Source organism: Cyprinus carpio, chromosome B8 (assembly GCF_018340385.1).
Source record: "Cyprinus carpio isolate SPL01 chromosome B8, ASM1834038v1, whole genome shotgun sequence".
NCBI classification, from domain to species: domain Eukaryota; kingdom Metazoa; phylum Chordata; class Actinopteri; order Cypriniformes; family Cyprinidae; genus Cyprinus; species Cyprinus carpio.
This window is the reverse complement of record NC_056604.1, coordinates 27330640-27347948: the sequence shown is the minus strand read 5'-3', so window position 1 is coordinate 27347948 and position 17309 is coordinate 27330640. Positions and strand designations below refer to the sequence as shown.

The window sequence follows — 17309 nt, the reverse complement described above, 5'->3', positions numbered from 1 at the left end:
TTTTTGAAGTAAACTATTCCTTTAATGCTAAAACAATGAAACCACTTTGGGAAGAATTTTCAGAAGACTTAATTCTTTGCACAAAAAAAAATTTAAATTAAAAAATTAAAAAGTATTACCAAATCCTTAGCACAGTAGCAAACGTAATTAAAAAAAAGAATGGACTCATAATTTAACAAGCTCCGTGAAATAATCTGGCTGTCATTTTGTGTTGAGTAATGTTTTCTTAGAGAAGAGCAAGAAATGGCATGCAAGTGTCTGAAAGCTGGCAAAAGATATGAGAACTTCATCTCAGACAGTAAGACGCATCAAACATGACTCAAGGTCATTCATATAGATGTGGCAATTTGTAGTGATTCGTGAACTTTTACAATCAATTGAAAGAAGTAGGTACTAGTAGGTAGAAACTAGGTAGAAACTAGTACAACTAGTTATATTAGACAACAACTACCGTAATTTAAGTAAAAATGTTCTCAATGTTTGTTGAATTTATTGAAAGGTATAGAGATACTTGCATCCCTTCTAGGCATGGGCCGGTATGAGATTCTGACGCTATGATAACCTTAAGCAAAAATATCATGGTATCACGGTATTGCTGTTACAGCTCTAAAATGTGTTAATTTTAAATGTCTGGGTAACAAATAAATAAATAAATAAATATTTTCACTGAACACAACATATTTTATTTTTAAGCAACATACAGAATATTTGGAACAGCAGTATTTGTTTATTTTTTATTTGATTTGTTTCTGAAATGTTTGATGAATTGTGGACTGTCTTGTAGCTTTTGATGACAAAAATAAAAAAATATGAAAAATAAAGACTGACATATTTAACCTAAATCTGTAATTACAATTATTTAATTTTAGTTATATAATATACATATAATTTATATCATTTATGTATTATATATATTTCATATAAATAACTTGATTTAATAATAACCCAATTTGTAGCAAAACAGAATGTTTTGACTAGCTTTGTGAAATTATACTCCATGCGAAAACAAATCGGTCTGAATGAGACGCAGATTCACTCTTGGGTGGCGCTTCTGGAACACCAGATACAGTGTTTCCTTGGTTACCGCTGTAAATACAGCAGCTGCGCTGAAACACTGCAGCTTTAATGTGAATTATACAGAGACGAGATGAAAAGAAAATACCATGTAAACTTTTCTAAAGACAGTCAGTTCCCCTAAGAAACACACTCATATAAATCCCCAAATCAATATTGAGGATTTTCTTCCAATAGTTTGTGCATCATGAACAGTGAGTGATCTGCCTGCTACAGTATTTTTCTCTGTGCCTCCATCTTCAGCGTCTCTGGCCTGTGTTAACGGTGTTTGCATACTTCATATTTTCACATAAATTACATTTTGGAAAATGATTGCATTGCAACACATGTTGTACCAGAACAGAGACAAGCTGCAATAAGACAAAAAACGACCAGTTGCCTGGTTCCAGGGAAGCTCCTTTGGCCGTCATGCACACACAGTGACTGACTGACTGCTGCACCAACAGGACGGGAAGGGGTTGTGAGGGATTCCTACACTTTCAGCCTTTAAGGAGACATGAAAAACAGCGCATACCGTAGGAACGGTAGAATGGAAAATATCAGTGGTTTTGAAACCGTGAAATTTTCAAAATTGCGGTACACCTGGAAACCAGTAATCGGCCCATCCCTAATCCCTTCATTTAATTTAATTTAATTCAATTTATAGACCAATTTTATGAGCATAAACTTTAAGAAATGTGTATATACATAATATATAAGCTACCATGGATTTAAACATCTGTCTCTCTCACCTGGGTCAGTGAGGCCAACCACCAGTAACTTGCTGAGAACGTCGGCCACCACCTGCACAGCGGTTTGACTGACAACGTGTCCGTGGCAGCTGATCAGGTGGATGGAGGGCTGACCAGTTAACAGTTTGGGCCCACAGGTAAACCATTACTTTTGATGGTGACCAGGGAGATTTGGTTCCCCATGTAAAACCCTCTGTGAAAAACCTGGGTGTTATTTTTGATTCTGCCCTCAAATTTGATAGACGGATAAATGCTGTATTTCAATCTAGTTTTTTCCAATTAAAATTACTGTCTAAAGCTAAGAGTTTCTTAACATTTGCAGAGTTTGGGGGAGTGAGTCATGCATTCATTTCATCTAGACTTGACTATTGTAATTCTCTTTATATTGGAATGAGTCAATCCAATATTAGTCGTCTTCAGATGGTTCAAAATGCAGCCGCCAGACTTTTGACTGGCATTCGGAAATTTGATCATATTTCCCCAATATTACAGTCTTTGCACTGGCTGCCGATTTGTAACAGAACTGATTTCAAAAATCTGTTTTTTGTTTTTAAAGCTCTGAATGGATTAGCTCCAAAATATCTCCCTGTTCTTCTAAATCAAAACAACTCTGCTAGAATATTAAGGTCATCTTAACAAAGATTGTTAATGGTTCCGAGATCTAAGTTGAGGGGTGACCAACCGTTTTTTAATTGCTGGTCCAATTTGTGTAATAGTCTCCCCAGACTATTACACAGAGTCTGAAATTAAAAGTGTATTTAAGTCAAAAACTTACCTTTTCTCTCAGGCTTACAACTGTCTTTGATTTTTAAAGTAGAATTTTCTGTTTTTTGATGTAAAATCCTTCATCATTGCTTTGCTGTCTTTTTATTCTTTCTGTCTCTTTTTCAGATATTTATCCTTTGTCTTTTTGTGCAGCAAAATGGTCAACTACTATTGTTTTTATTTATGCACTATAAATAAAATTTGATTTGATTCGATGTTAAGCATGGAGTATTCATTCATTGTAAACGTGTACTGTACCTTCAAATTCAAAGCTGCCAAGAATACACAGTGCCAAAGTGATGCTTCCCACGTCACTAGTCTCAGGGATATTGGTCAGGCTGGGTGATGCCAGGCCTTTGGGGCATACCTGGGTGACGCAGAGGCTTGTGCATGAGCACAAGAGAAGGCATTTTTAGCAGCCCATCCTGAATGTCCTTCTTCAGCTGTAGGATCTGCCTGCTCAGATCGTATAGTACTGTGGTCAGAGCAGGACTGGGAAGAACAGAGAAAGACAATTAGAAGATTACACAGGAAATCATGCCCGAATCTTCTGGCATGTACAATGCTAGTGAAAGGTTTGTGCACAATCGTTTGCATTTATGTTTTTCTTAAAAAAAAATTAAAGGCTTATGCTTAACTTTTTCAAATTAGTTTTCAAAACAAATATATATTGTGTTTATATATCTGTTTTTATTGTGCCTCATGTTTATTAATTATCTTACTCTTATCTGTAACATTGAGTAGTGTATATTGTATTTGTATCTATGAGTTTCCATCTGAAGAAACTACAGTACAGCCCAGTAAAGGTGAAACTGACAATAAAGCACTAGCCCCAAGCAGTTTGATTTGTACCGTACCTGAGACCAACAGCTAACATGGGCTCAAGAAGTTCTTTGACATCCTGTTGAATGCTAGGCCCCATAGCTCTGGAGAGCATAATAATACAAGTAAACACAGTAGCATCCACCTGCATGGTCTTCTGCCTCCTAAAAGATTACAAAACATGAGACAGAGGGCAAAAAAAAAAGAGAAGAAAATCAAACATTCTTAAGATTTCATTAGTAGTGAAACAGTAGCAACACTTGGATAGTTTTAAAATCTGATTGGATGACTGGATAACACATATAAGCTAAATTTTATATTATTATTTGATCATGTTACTTGGCTCTGACAAAAAGCAGACAGGCAAACAAATTGTCTTATTACTAAGAGTTGACAAAATAATCTGATTTTATACATGTTAAATATAACATATTAATAACATAGTAAAAAAAGTAAAAAAGAGGTAAAAAAAATTGGGCCCACAATGTATTTGAAAACTTAAGCAATAATTAATATCTGAATGTCACTGAACTGGAAACATATATAATAATTGAAATGGTCAAACATCAGCTTTGGAAGTAAGGCTGGGATTTAATCACGAGTCAGTGTACCAGTGAAAGTGTGAGGCTGGAAGGCAGCAAGTCGGGGCAGTAAGTTTAGGATAGTCATCTGATTGAGCAGATACTTACTGGTCCTGTATTTCAGCACCCAATGGCAAACCTGATGCAACAGCAAAGAAATAAGTTAGATCCTTGGATACTGCGGGAAATGTCAACTTCCCTGATCACAGTTGCACAGTTTCAAGAAATGTCTAAAGTTATAACAAACTCTTCAATCTGATACACTACAGAGACGTTATTCAGGAAATCTGGTTAATTCATGAAAAATATAAAATACAATTCGAAAATCAAAACAATGTTGAAAACTTTTTATCAGGAGAAACAATCAATACATGACAAATCCTGAGCTAACTGGACAATCACCCTAAGGTTTGGAAAAGTTGGACCATTATAGATATTCATGTGATCTTCTCAGCACGGTCACTAAAGATTTTTCATAAATAAGCCTTAATAGTTAATTGCAATTTTGCCAGAAAGGCTTGAAAGGTGTATAATAACGTGTTTAACATGTCTACTACAGACGGCATATATATTTATATATATATATATATATATATATATATATATATATATATATATATATAAAAATGTATGTATATATATCTATATACCTATATATATATATATATATATATATATATATATATATATATATATATATATATATAGTTATATATATATATATATTTGTTTATTTATTTTTTCTTTTGCAGGAGGCTGTTTAGTTAGTAACAGTGGATAGAACCTTTGTAAACCTAGGAAAAATATTTTCTTCAAAATTTAAAAAAAAAATGTGTCTGATTATACTAATGCTCTCCCTTAATGGATAAAATATTATTTTATTTTATTCAAAGAATAATTATCATTAATGGACATGAAATGCACGCTAAATTCACTGACTAAACAGACAGAAAGGAGGGGGTGAAAAAAACATACTACAATTTATTCCAAAACTTCACTACTGGGACCACGTATTATGAGACCAGCTGCAGACCAGTGTGCTTTTGGAGGGAACAGGTGCAGCTCCAAAACCTAGGAAGCCCTGTGGTGTGCTATATCCCAGCAGCCCCAGCAGAGCATTGGACTGCTGTGTCTGCACTGACTGAAAGCTGGTGAAGGGCATGAAGGTGAAGGTTTAGTTTCAGTCAAATTATTTTTTACTTTGTTTATTGAGTTTATCTTTTCGCCCAAAAAACATAAGGATACTGATAAACGCAGGGCACAAGACTCTGGCTTTCTCCGTCTTCTTTGAAGCACCTATGAAATAACAAGAGAGAAAATACTGTCAAGTTCAACAGTATGATGAATAAATATTAATGGTAACACCTTACAATAAGATGTCATTTAACATTAATGTATTAACTTACATGAATGAACAATGAACAATACATTTATTACACAATTTATAAGTCTTTGTTAATGTTAATAAAAATAGATTCATTCATTGTTCATGTTAGTTCACAGGGCATTAATGTTTACAAACACAACTTGTTATTTTAATAATGTATATGTAAATGCTGAAATTAACATGAACTAAGATTAATAAATGCTGTGGAAATATTGTTCATTATTATTTGTGTTATTTATATATGTTAACTAATTTAATTAAGTAATGTTAACTAATGAACCTTACTGAAGAATGACCGCAGATTAGATGCAAGTGCATGGCACTGCGACCAACTTAACATTTTACAGAGTTTAATGTAACTTAGCAATGTGGTCGCTCAGGATTTCAAGATCTGTTTTAATCATGGAAATGTTAATAGATTTGAACAAAGAAATAAAGTGAAAACTACGTATTGCTTGCAAAAACAAAAATAAAACAAGAAAAGAAAATGCGGTACTTATTAAAATAATCACCCTTTACTTAAATATATGAAGACAGAAAACCGCTTTTAACAGGTTAATATAACGTCTCCCATTCTATGACTAGTAAAATAATGGCAACTTACTCTGCCGAACACGGCTCTCCTCGGAGTAGCTGCGAAAGCTGCGTCTTCTTCTTGTGTGACCGGTGTCAGCGTTAGGCACAATACTGACACCTGGGAGCTCAACCAGGTACTGGCGATGGAGTATTTACATGTGGTGTTATCATTAGAGAACTGTTCATTTTAAATATTGTGGTTATCGCTAATACCGGTATATCATCACACACTAAATTAACACGATATCGATAATTGTTGCTTTGAATATCACGGTTATCATCAATAAATCATATGATGTTCCAGGAAATTCCTAACATTGACAAAGGCATACACAATCGCATAGCTGAATAAAAAGAAGATAGAGACGTTTTAACTGATGAAAAATTTAGACATACCAGTATGATTTCAAAAAAATGGTTTATCTATGTTCTTCAAGCCATCTCTAGTATTTGTATATGAATAAACTATATATATAATGCAATGATAATCAACAGCTTTATCACTGTATAGAATACTATATAAAATTATGTTTTTTTTTCCCCCTCATTCTGTGAAACCACGTCAGATCACAAAAAGAAATTTCAAACACTTGACTTATGTTATGAAATGTGCAAAAACATGACATTAAATGTTATCTTTGTTAGACAACAGCTTTGTAAACAGACTCAAACCCATGCAAAACCCATGCTTGCATTCTACTGAGGTAAATTTTCATCATACAGATTGATTTTGCCGCACTGTACACAGCCCTGGTTATGCAGTCAGAGGTCTGTGCAGCTTGAAGTTGTGAGCCGATTGGTGTAGGACTGCAGCTACTGCGAGAGCGATGTGAAAGAATGCAGAACTGTCTGCTCTCCATAGCTCTTGCGGTACCTTGAACGTCAAACACTGATCTGTCTGCACAGTGCCACTTCCAGTTGAAAACTTCCACTTCCAGTTGAACCCACCTAAAAATTCAATTGACAACCTTAAGACGGGGCCCAGGTGACCAAGGCTTGTACTGACTGTTGGACATTTGTACTGAAATTCGCACCAGTTCATTGAGAATCAGTAGAGCTCCATGGACATGCCTTTCTCTTAAGCCAGAGTCTCATCAAAACCCTTCTCGGCTTCCTCAAATGTTTGCTGTTTATGGCAACAAAATACATGTAATGTGTGAGCGCCCATACCCAAACTACACACATGCACATACTTAAAGATATTTAAAGGTGTTTCAATTCTGACCTTGTACCACTGTGGTTTCTGCATCTCTTTGGTCTCTCTCTGGGTAGTGAGGATTAGACAGGCTCTGAGTGCAGATACTGCTCCCTCATGGATCGCCTGTTTGGAGTCCCACACGGCATAGAAAATGTCATCAAAAAAAGGCTGCACCTGCTGGAAGAAGAATGTGGGTGTGCTAACAGCGAGTTCTCGTAAAACCAGCACCTGAAACAAAAACACAGTGGAAAGGGGGTTCAGTTCACATTAGACAGAATAAAAGCAAAGACACAACACACTGAAGAACTGTTAAGGAAGCTAAAAGCCACCAGTAAAAACAGTCAAGTGTAAAGCCCCATTCACACCAAGAACGATAACTGTAAAGATAAATATAAAGATAACAATATTAGCGTCCACACCAGCAAACGATATCATCTGTTTATTCTAAGCGCATACTCGTCTTCCACTTTAAATTCTCAGCTCATTACAGCAGGATGGATTCTGATTGGCTGTCAGTTTTTCATCGTTCATCAGCTGGAGAAAAATCGCTTTGAAAGTGATTCCAACGATATCATTTCTCTCTGTCTTTTTTATGGTGTGGACTTTGCTATTCTTTAATATTGAAAACATTTTTAGAACTATATCTTCGCTATCGTTATCAAAATGAAAATTTTGTCATTAATCACTTACCTCCATGTTGTTCCAAACCGGTAAAAGCTTCATTCGTCTTCACGAAGAAAACAAAAATAATGACTTTATTCAACAATTCCTCTCCACTGTGTCTCTCCAAACCAGCGTAGCGCCATTTTAGAGAATCTGAGCAGTATGCAGACAGTGTACGCTCTTCTGTGTCAGCCGCGCTGTGCTGATGTGCTGTTTACTTTCAAATCAAAGCGTACATATACATAGAAAACATATCCTTGTGGTGCGGCTGACACAGAAGAGCATACGCCGTCTGCTTACTGCTCAGATTCTCTAAAATGGCACTACGTTGATTTGGAGAGACACAGAGGAGAGGAATAGTTTAATAAAGTTGTTATTTTTGTTTTCTTCATGTACAAAAAGTATTCTCGTCGCTTCATAACGTTACGGTTGAACCACTGATGGCAGATGGACTATTCTGACGATGCTTTTTCATACTTTCCTGGACCTTGACACTGTTATTTATTTGGCAGTCTATGGAACAGTCTCAAGCCTCCCTGTTTCCATCCAAAATATCTTAAATTGTGTTCCGAAGATGAACATAGCTTTTACGGATTTGGAATGACATGGGGGTAAGTGAATAATGACAAAAATTTTATTTTGGGATGGAGTATCCCTTTAAATATATATATATATTTTTTTATTAATGATTTTTTGTCTTTAATAAGGTTTGAACTTAATATAGTTAGGCTGTTGTCATGTTTTGTTGTGGCACTGAAATTGGGATTATGAAATTTCACTGGTATCTAAAATTTTGGTGTCATAACCTGTACATCAGAATACAGGGTTACAGTGGTGCTTCACAATGCCATAGAAGAACATTTTTGTCTAAATGGTTCCATAAAGAACCTAACATCTGAAGAACCTTTTTGCTTCAAAGTAGGTTCTTTGTGGCAAAAGAGGGTTCTTCAGATTATAAAAAGGTAAGAAAGAGATGGTTCTTTAAAGAACCTTTGACTGAATGGTTCTTTGTAGAACCAAAAATTTATTCTTCTATTGGCATCGCTGTAAAGAACCTTTTAAGCACCTTTATTTTTAAGAATGTACAGGGGTCAAAACCAACCAAAACAACTCTTTTTCTTTCTTTCTTTGCTTGCAGTGGAGCTTGTGGAAATTTTTGGCAGGGCAAGTAAAAATCTGAATCGCTGGACCAGGCTAGCAGAATAATACTCCTACAGTACTAAATCATCCTACTGAAATAATACTACTTTTTTAGGTTTGATGAACTTCAGGCAGTATTCCTGTTCACAGTGCTTGCAGTACATCCACAAAGGTGTGTAGTCATACAGTTACGCTTCCATTATTCTAGTGTTTTTCTGTAAACATGTTTCCTTTCTTGTTTGTTTAAACACACTGCAGGACAAATAACTTGATCGTCTGTCGTAACACAAGTGTGGTAGCAAGACATTACATTTAGGCAAAAAATCCTGATGAAGCTACAAAGTAGTACAGTTTACCTCTCTGAGTTCTGTGATAACATAATGCTGGAGGTCTTTGGCAGCTTTGGCACGCAGGTCTTCATTTCGACTCTTAAGGCGACTCACAAACTGCTGCAGGACTGTGGCAGTGGCAGACATTCTGGCGGCTGGAACGCAGCTGCCTGTAGATCTGCCTGCAGTTCAAACACCCTGCCATATGAGAAACAACTGTGTTAAGGGAATGAAAAAAATAATATATCTTAATGTACAGACTACAATTAACATCTTTTACTAAGCAGTGCTGTTTGAGGTCGACACTTCAGAAATTTAGTAACTGTTTTACATTAAGTATCCCTTTATGAAAAATACATTTTATCAGGCAAAGCCATAATGCCATTAAAAATAGAACAGACCGTCAAAAAATAGTGAAGTGGGAGTTTTCTGTTATTCTGTATTGCATTACCTAATGGTGATAATGTCATTACAGAATACACAGAATATGTACAGTACTGTCACCAAGCATCTAAAGACCCACCTCCATCTATCTGAATGACACTGTTGTTCCCTCAAACCGTTAAATAAGTGTCAATTCGTGAAATTACACACTGTCATTATTAGACAGAGTCAATAAACTGCTCACACTGTAACAAAGATCATTCATGCTAATGGCTACAGTAAAATTTATTAGCTCAGATCTTCACTACTACAAAGCAACATTCCCATTAAACAGATAAATATACAAATTAAGTAGCTTAGAGTTATATTAGTGATCCAGACTTCCAAGTGAAGTGTTTGATCAGTTCCTACCTCTGATAAAAAATTAAAAAAATAAGAGAAAAGCATGTAGATCAAAGTTATTCGTCAGAATAATGGAAGAACACAATAACAGCACGAATAGCGGATGAATCGACAAATAGGTTAGCCAAAAAGTGCTACTATCGTCGGGTTATTTTAGCAAGTAACTGTGAACTCCTTACGTCATATAAAACAGAACACTAGATGCTAGATGGTTTTCCACTAGATGCAATGCACTCATAAACTACAAACACAGAGGGCGGGCGCAGCATATGAGTGACGCCTCCTCCACCAATAGACAATCACTTGACTGTAGCGTTTTTAACCAAATCATTCGCTCAGGCGGAAGTGTTTCAAGCTGGAAAGAAACAAGGGATAGATTCCAATTCACACATACGAGACATACACAGAACATGCATCGGTGTAAAAATCAGCAACAAGGTATCAACGACCTGAGAGACAAAGCACAAAGCGCTTTTTACACTATTAAGGATATCAAAATTGACATGCCAATTAGAATCTAGTTAAACATAAATCAGTTGGTTATAAAACCCCAAATCAAATCAATTTATTAAAATACAAGAAAAGAAGACACTGGATAGAAGCAACAGCTCAACAAAATAAATTAGAATGTTATCTGTCAACAATAAAAAACAATAAAAAAAAAACATAAATAATTAATCAAACTTTATCAATCGTTTTTGTATGAGCGAAAATGCGCATGCCTGTAATTTTATGTTACCCATGCTTTGGCAAAGTAAAGCCTTTTGATAGAGAGAACGCGCGTTGTGGACTCCAAATAAGTCCCTGTAATTCTCGCGAGAGTTTTGCGCAATACGGTTACCTTTTAGACCAGATCGAGAAGTTTAGCTCTCAGGCTGTGCTCAGCTGCTCAAAATGACACTATTAAAGTGTCAGCATTGCATTGGAGAGGATAAGGCAGCAGAGGACACAGATCATGTGGAGGTTTGTTGTAATTTATATTATTAGCAGGAGCTGTTTTCACCATTAAAGAGCGACCTGAGTTTGTGTGAGCTAGTTGGCTAATGTTAGCACAGCTGACATGATTCATTTATAATATTTACCTTTTGCGTTAACAAATTACATTAATACTATGCGGCTCGGTAGCCTGTTAAAGTAATGCTTTAATGAAAGTCTTGCTAACCAGTATAAATCTATATCATAGTTATAACATAGTTATACCATTGTATGTATAATAACCGTGAGTTAGTTATTACCTTTGGCTCCACGTGGCTCCTCAATGTAACTGTATTTTCTATAAAATAGGCTTAAAAACATAAACGCAAATTGTCTAAACAAATGCAAAGCCAATCACCACTGCTCCCATAGTCAAAAGTAGATAAATAATATAGTGCTATAATTCTTGCTACAAAACACAGTAGTTATTAAAGCTAGCCTGACTAGACTTTTTTGTTTGTTTCGGGGGGGAAATATTTGCAATTGTTTTCAATGTTAAAATATTTGCATGAGAGTTAAGAATATTTTCTCTCAAATTGAAGAATGCCACAATGTTTTGAACTGTAAAGTATAATGGTATCCTTGGTAGCATTTGTTGTACTGCATTTAAAATTAAACTGCAACATTAAAAAAACAAACAAACAAAAAAAAACACAGTTACAGTAATGAAAATTTTATGTAAATCATCATTACTAACAATGAGAATTACAAAAATACATTTTAAATTAAAGCATCTGGATGCATTACAGTAATTTAATTGTTTCGGGAGGAAATTTGCTTATCAAATTGCAAATCAAATTGAAAGTGACAGAGCAATAAAATCTTTAGAATTTGGGGTAATATGTGACTTGGACATGTTCTTGTGAGATTGTGTGTGTGTGTTTTATTAACTGACATTTTTCACTGCAGAAAATCTTGCCACCCGGCTACAGTCATCTACTTTGTCATCATGAACTGCTGGATATGTCGGGGGATGTTGAAAACTTCAGAGCGGCTCTTAAGTTGCAGATGACTACTGAGGAGCAGGTCCAGAAGTGGCTGGAGGACTTTCAGAAGTCCTCAGCTTTAACATGGAGGAAATCCAGGACATACCCCGACTCTGGACGCTACAACAAATACAGAGTATTTATGTACACTTTAATTACACTGTTTATGTACACTTTAAAGGCAACATGATTTCAAACTGAGTTACCTTTCATAATAGACATACCTGTTCTTATTGTGTGTAATTCATAAGTGTAATAACATTCTCTAAAATTACTTTCTTTGTTAAATCATCAGGTGACCTTGGCTAAGCAGGGTGTCTGTTAATGTAAAGCTTTGGTAACAGTTATTGTAATAAAGAAATTTAATGACGATTAATGATAATGTAATAATAGTAACAGGATTAATAGTGAAGATGTTTTGAAAAAAAAAGAAAAACATTTCATGTTCAGTATAAATTTGAGAGTTTCTGTATATTCCACAGGTGGATCTGAGATGCCAGCACAAAACATACAGTTCATCATCCAAGACAAGCAAAAATACTAACTGCCCTGCCACCATGTTTCTGATTCTCAAGAGATTTATGTGTGAAAGAAAGTCCAGGTGAGACCAGAAAAAAACAATACAAATCAACAAAAATTTGAACACCAAAACCAATTTTTATTTATTTATTTTTTTCAATAAATTGAATTTGCAGAAAATCGTGCAATCTATTTTGAAACCCTGCATTAAGACATAATACTTCATCTGTCCTTCCACAGATCAGGAGATCCACACATTGAAGAGGGCTATTTCCTTCACGTGAACTTAAGGAATGAACATAATCATAGACTGAACACAGCTGAGGTCATGAGGTGGAGAGATGTGTCGAATGACACCATTGAAAAGCTACAACAACTCTACAAAAGCGGTCACTCTCCTTCATCTGCACTCAAGACTATTAAATACAACCTGCAGGAAGAGGAAGGCGATAACTACACTTATGCTATTGCAGATCGATCGATTTGCCCAGACCTTCAGTTCTGCTACAGGTCAGTCATTCAGTAAAATAGTAAAATCTGTATTTAAAATATGTAATGTTGATGTAGTGAAGCTGTTTAATTTTCATTAAAATATCTTTAAAAATCTAGTTTCAAATTCTTAAAGGGTTAGTTCACCCAAATATGAAAATTCTGTCATTAATTACTCACCCTCATGTCGAGTAGTCAACTCGTAAGACCTTTGTTCATCTTTGGAACACAAATTAAGATATTTTTAATGAAATCTGGAGCTGTAGGACCCTGCATAGACAGCAACACAACTGAAATGTTCCCAAGTCCAGAAACTTAGCAAGAAGATCTATGAATTAATCCATGTGACATCAGTGGTTCATCCGCAATTATACGAAGCTACGAGAATAGTTCACCCCAAAATTTAAATTTTATGTTTATCTGCTTACCCTCAGGGCATCCAAGATGTAGGTGACTTTGTTTCTTCAGTAGAACACAAATTATGATTTTTAGCTTTAGCCGTTGCAGTCTCTCAGTCGTTAAATGCTTGAAAATGGTAACAGAATCTATGAGAGAGAAAAAAACATGCACAGAAAAGCCCAAATTAACCCTGCGGCTCGTGATACAAAACAATCGGTCTGTGCAAGAAACTGAACAGTATTTATATCGGGTTTTTTTTTTACCTCTGATTCACGCAATGTCCAAACTGTTAGAACTCTTATGAACCCACTTTACAGCAGCCTGCATGTGAGGCATCATCTTGTTCTTGTTGCTTTATGGCGGATTGAAGACTTATAAGTGCATTAGCGCCACCTATCTCTCAAGTGGACCATTGACACTCCTAATTGTAGATAGTGTGTTAAAGGGATACTCCACCCCAAAATGAAAATTTTGTCATTAATCACTTACCCCCATGTCGTTCCAAACCTGTAAAAGCTCTGTTTGTCTTCGGAACACAATTTAAGATATTTTGGATGAAAACCTGGAGGCCTGTGACTGTCCCATAGACTGCCAAGTAAATAGCAGTGTCAAGGTCCATAAAAGGGATGAAAGTCGTCGTCAGAATACTCCATCTGCCATCAGACGTACAATCTGGGTTATATGAAGCGATGGGAACACTTTTTGTAAGCAAAGAAAACAAAAATAATGACTTTATTCAATAATTCCTTTGTCAACGGTCTCCTCTGTGTCACTCCATATCACCGTATGCTGTGTATGCTCTTCTGTGTCATCCGCGGCACAAGGATGCGCTGTTTCTACATGTATTTAGCTTTGATTTGAAATAAATCAGCACATCCTTGTGTCGCGGATGACTCAAAAGAGCATACACAGCAATAATTTTATAAATATTATATATGAATATTGAATCATGATTTTTATTATATTTCACTACAGATTATACCACAAGCTTTTTCAGAAATCATGTGCTGAACCTGCAGGTGAGACAATTCTGGCAAACCTGGAGTACACACACACACACACACACGTCTCAGGTCAGACAATGTGCAAATGGAAGGCTATGAAAACAAATATAGTGAATGTATCTGTGTAGACGGCTATAGGCTACAGGCTACATGAAGGGTTATATTCTAACCTATACTACATATTACATTCTTAACCCAAAAAACGTGTTTTTTAAGGCAGAAGTTAAAAAAAATGTAATAAATAAAAACCATAGCACATAGTAAATGTTAATTTGAAGACCTTTTATTTACCCCATTACAATACTCCCTTTGCAGTAACTGACTGCTTTTATAAAAATACAATTACTTGTGCCATATGTAGAATTTTAGACCTACTTATATAACAACACATTAATCTAACAACAGATTTTTTTAACAAAATGTATAATTTATTTTAATCAGAAATACCTGTGCCATCATAGCTGGCTGTCAGGACGAGCCTTTATCCATCCATTCTCCAAATCACTTACCGTCACTGCATCCTTTATGTAAAATGGAAATACACACGTCTTTCTAACACTTATAGATGAGAATATGCTGGTTATCAATGAAATGTAAATTAATTGTAAGGGTAAGGCACTTAAAACTATATGCTAATGAAGTGTTATTGAAGACTTAAAATAAAGCATGTCTAATGTTTCATGCAATTTGGATATTGAACTTGCTTGCAACATCACACTACTCTATATTCATATAAATAGTAGTCTTTTACAAAGTCAGTATACTGCCCAGCCCACCTTTTTACTTAACTGTAACTCTCAGTTACACAAAAAATATCAGTGTGTTTAAAATAGGATGTATATTTAAAATAAAAAAAAAGCGTTACAGATATATTCAAATTGTTTGTCTTTTTTTATTTAAATTAAATCATATTAATTTGCATGCAAAAGCAGAAAACTGTTGTTTAATTCCATTATTTTTCTTGTGCAATGTATGGGTGTCTGTTCAGAGAAGGACATTTCAGACGAGCTTTTTAAACCCTTAGAGTTGGAACAGTCATGGGAGACAGCTGCAATCACAGGTGAATAGGAGCATATTTCATCCACCAGCTAAAATGAAACAAGAATAGATCAGTAATTGTCTGTAAAGAGATACTGATTTCACAACATTGTCCTTTCTCTAAAACAAGCAGACGGACACACCACGTGCATTGAAGATGGAGTGTCTGTTGATGCTGTACCAATCATCACCACAGGTGAAGCAACTCATCTTTGAGTTACTTTGTGAGATGCAGTTCACATACATTATGTAGATATAAAACAGACCAGTCAAAATGTGATTACTCTGGTCTTGTGACTATGTATGTGAGCTGTGTCTCAGTGTTTTCTAAAATCAAGATTCAATATGGAAGCAGACATTTTGTTATGTGATTATTACATCGGCTATTACAGTATGTATACAAACAGTCTTTCTGTTTCGGCAGAGCATTTCACTGAAGACGATGAGCCAGGCCCAAGTACGTTATTTTCAAGCATCTCACATTAATCAGACTAATACCGTTAAAAGTCAGCAGTCATTATCATTGTATCTGTTTGTTTAGGTGCAGCTGAAGAGGTCGTTGGTTCTTTAGATGGACAGCTTGAGGAGATCTTTGGGATGCTGAAAAAGAAGCTGAACGAGGATGCAAGTTTTACACCACCTATAAGAGCTTTTGTGTCCAGTTTCTTTCAGATAAAGAGTGACAGTGCTCTTCAAGCATCACTCTTTTCCTTTGGTAAGACCACTCCGATAATCAATCAGATCAATGTACTACCAGCTACTGGTCCACGGAGGAGAGGGGCTTTGGCTGGACGAAGAGCTGTGGGGAGACCCCCGAAGAACTCAAGAAGAGAGCACCCATACTGCAACAGCAAATCCAACAACACTTCCCAAACTCTCACTTTCTGTTTGCAAGACAATAACACCCTTGAGAATGATCTAAAACCTGTGTAGAGACTATTAAATCAATAAGCCTTGAGAAGCTTGGTATGAACAACTTGAAACCTGAGCATTACAAGAAGAAATCAATGTTTACTCCGTTTACTTTATATTTTTGGTCTTGATGTGCACAATTCAACAGTGCATGTTATAAGAGAAAGCATTTGTGGTTGTAATTATGATCTTAATGTAATGTGACAGACTCCATTCAGGAATGAAACACCCACAATTCAACCAAAAATCAACTTTCACCCTTTGTTTTTTTCCCCCCATTGAAAGTTGCTTCAGTTTGCATTGTCATATTATGTATAATAACTGCACCTATGCTGGCCAACATATATTTTAAGGTGTCCAGAGTAACTGTTACCTTTTATTTTAACTAACCTATTCAAAGAGAAAATGTGCTTCTGATATCTCCATTGTCCAGATCCATGTAATGTGAATTACTGTCATATATGTCACCCGAGTTAATTTATATCCAATACAAATGTTATTTTGGCAAAATTTCACTTGCTATCACAAAAAGTCATGGATTTTGAGTACCATGAATAGGATGGTTTAAAAAAAATAGTGTAGTTGTGTTTAGTAAACAATGGACAAATAGCTTGTGCTATTTTCATTGGAAGACACAATAAAATCCTGTTCAAAGTTTAGTTTGAGGATTAATACTGGCCTTTGTAAAGTACATTTAACAATAAACCTATACAATCATGATTAGTACCTTATAGGGATCCTTTAATTTTTTATGAATAAGGAGACCATAACCCTAATCTGGTATTCTGTCTAAGAATAGTTATGATTCTCCCATAGAAATTTAAATAGATTTGCTTGTTGTCAACAAGAAAGGTGGCATATCCAAGAAAGCCATGCAGTTTATAATGTGAAGGATATTTCGAATAGACCTGCATTGCACATGTTAGAATCAGTTC

At 35.5% G+C, this 17309-nt stretch overlaps 2 protein-coding genes across 9 annotated transcripts in view; one reads left to right on the top strand and one right to left on the bottom strand.

Moving 5' to 3' along the window:
• Positions 1-10589, bottom strand: part of LOC109046364 (serine/threonine-protein kinase mTOR-like) — a 44224-nt gene extending 33635 nt beyond the window's left edge. The window contains exons 1-6 of one of the 5 annotated variants that reach the window (XR_006155481.1): positions 7162-7303; positions 6971-7062; positions 6811-6884; positions 4004-4112; positions 3428-3556; positions 2829-3062 (exon numbers count right to left, since the gene is read on the bottom strand). Coding sequence is in view for 2 of the 5 variants with exons in the window: in XM_042730360.1 (XP_042586294.1) it covers positions 5045-5121; positions 5219-5269; positions 5965-6073; positions 7162-7362; positions 9294-9413 (558 nt within the window). In the remaining 3 variants the exon portion in view is untranslated. Of the gene's footprint in view, positions 1-2828; positions 3063-3427; positions 4113-4704; positions 5122-5218; positions 5270-5964; positions 6074-6810; positions 6885-6970; positions 7063-7161; positions 7363-9293; positions 9465-10061 lie in introns of those variants that run through there. The other 4 variants (XR_006155480.1, XM_042730360.1, XM_042730361.1 and 1 more) reach the window with 4 other exon arrangements.
• A 260-nt stretch (positions 10590-10849) lies between these two features.
• LOC109063391 lies at positions 10850-17033 on the top strand. Of its 4 annotated transcripts, none has more exons than XM_019080464.2 (9): positions 10850-11015; positions 11937-12149; positions 12496-12614; positions 12773-13042; positions 14396-14439; positions 15413-15484; positions 15596-15658; positions 15884-15919; positions 16004-17033. In XM_019080464.2, the coding sequence occupies exons 1-9, from the start codon at positions 10947-10949 to the stop codon at positions 16393-16395; spliced, it is 1278 nt and encodes a 425-aa protein (XP_018936009.1). In that variant the 5' UTR covers positions 10850-10946; the 3' UTR covers positions 16396-17033. The 4 variants fall into 4 exon arrangements, with proteins under 4 accessions (XP_018936009.1, XP_018936007.1, XP_018936010.1 ...); XM_019080462.2 differs by having other exon boundaries at positions 15593-15658; XM_019080465.2 differs by having other exon boundaries at positions 10852-11015; positions 15887-15919.
• The last annotated feature ends 276 nt before the right edge of the window (positions 17034-17309 follow it).

Bases quoted from the DNA above. Each gene is read 5' to 3' on its own strand.
- LOC109063391 (XM_019080462.2), top strand. From the start codon at position 10,947: ATGACACTATTAAAGTGTCAGCATTGCATTGGAGAGGATAAGGCAGCA. The intron at 12,615-12,772 runs GTGAGACCAGAA...GTCCTTCCACAG, and splicing joins ATGTGTGAAAGAAAGTCCAG to ATCAGGAGATCCACACATTG. The intron at 15,659-15,883 runs GTGAAGCAACTC...TTTCTGTTTCGG, and splicing joins TGTACCAATCATCACCACAG to CAGAGCATTTCACTGAAGAC.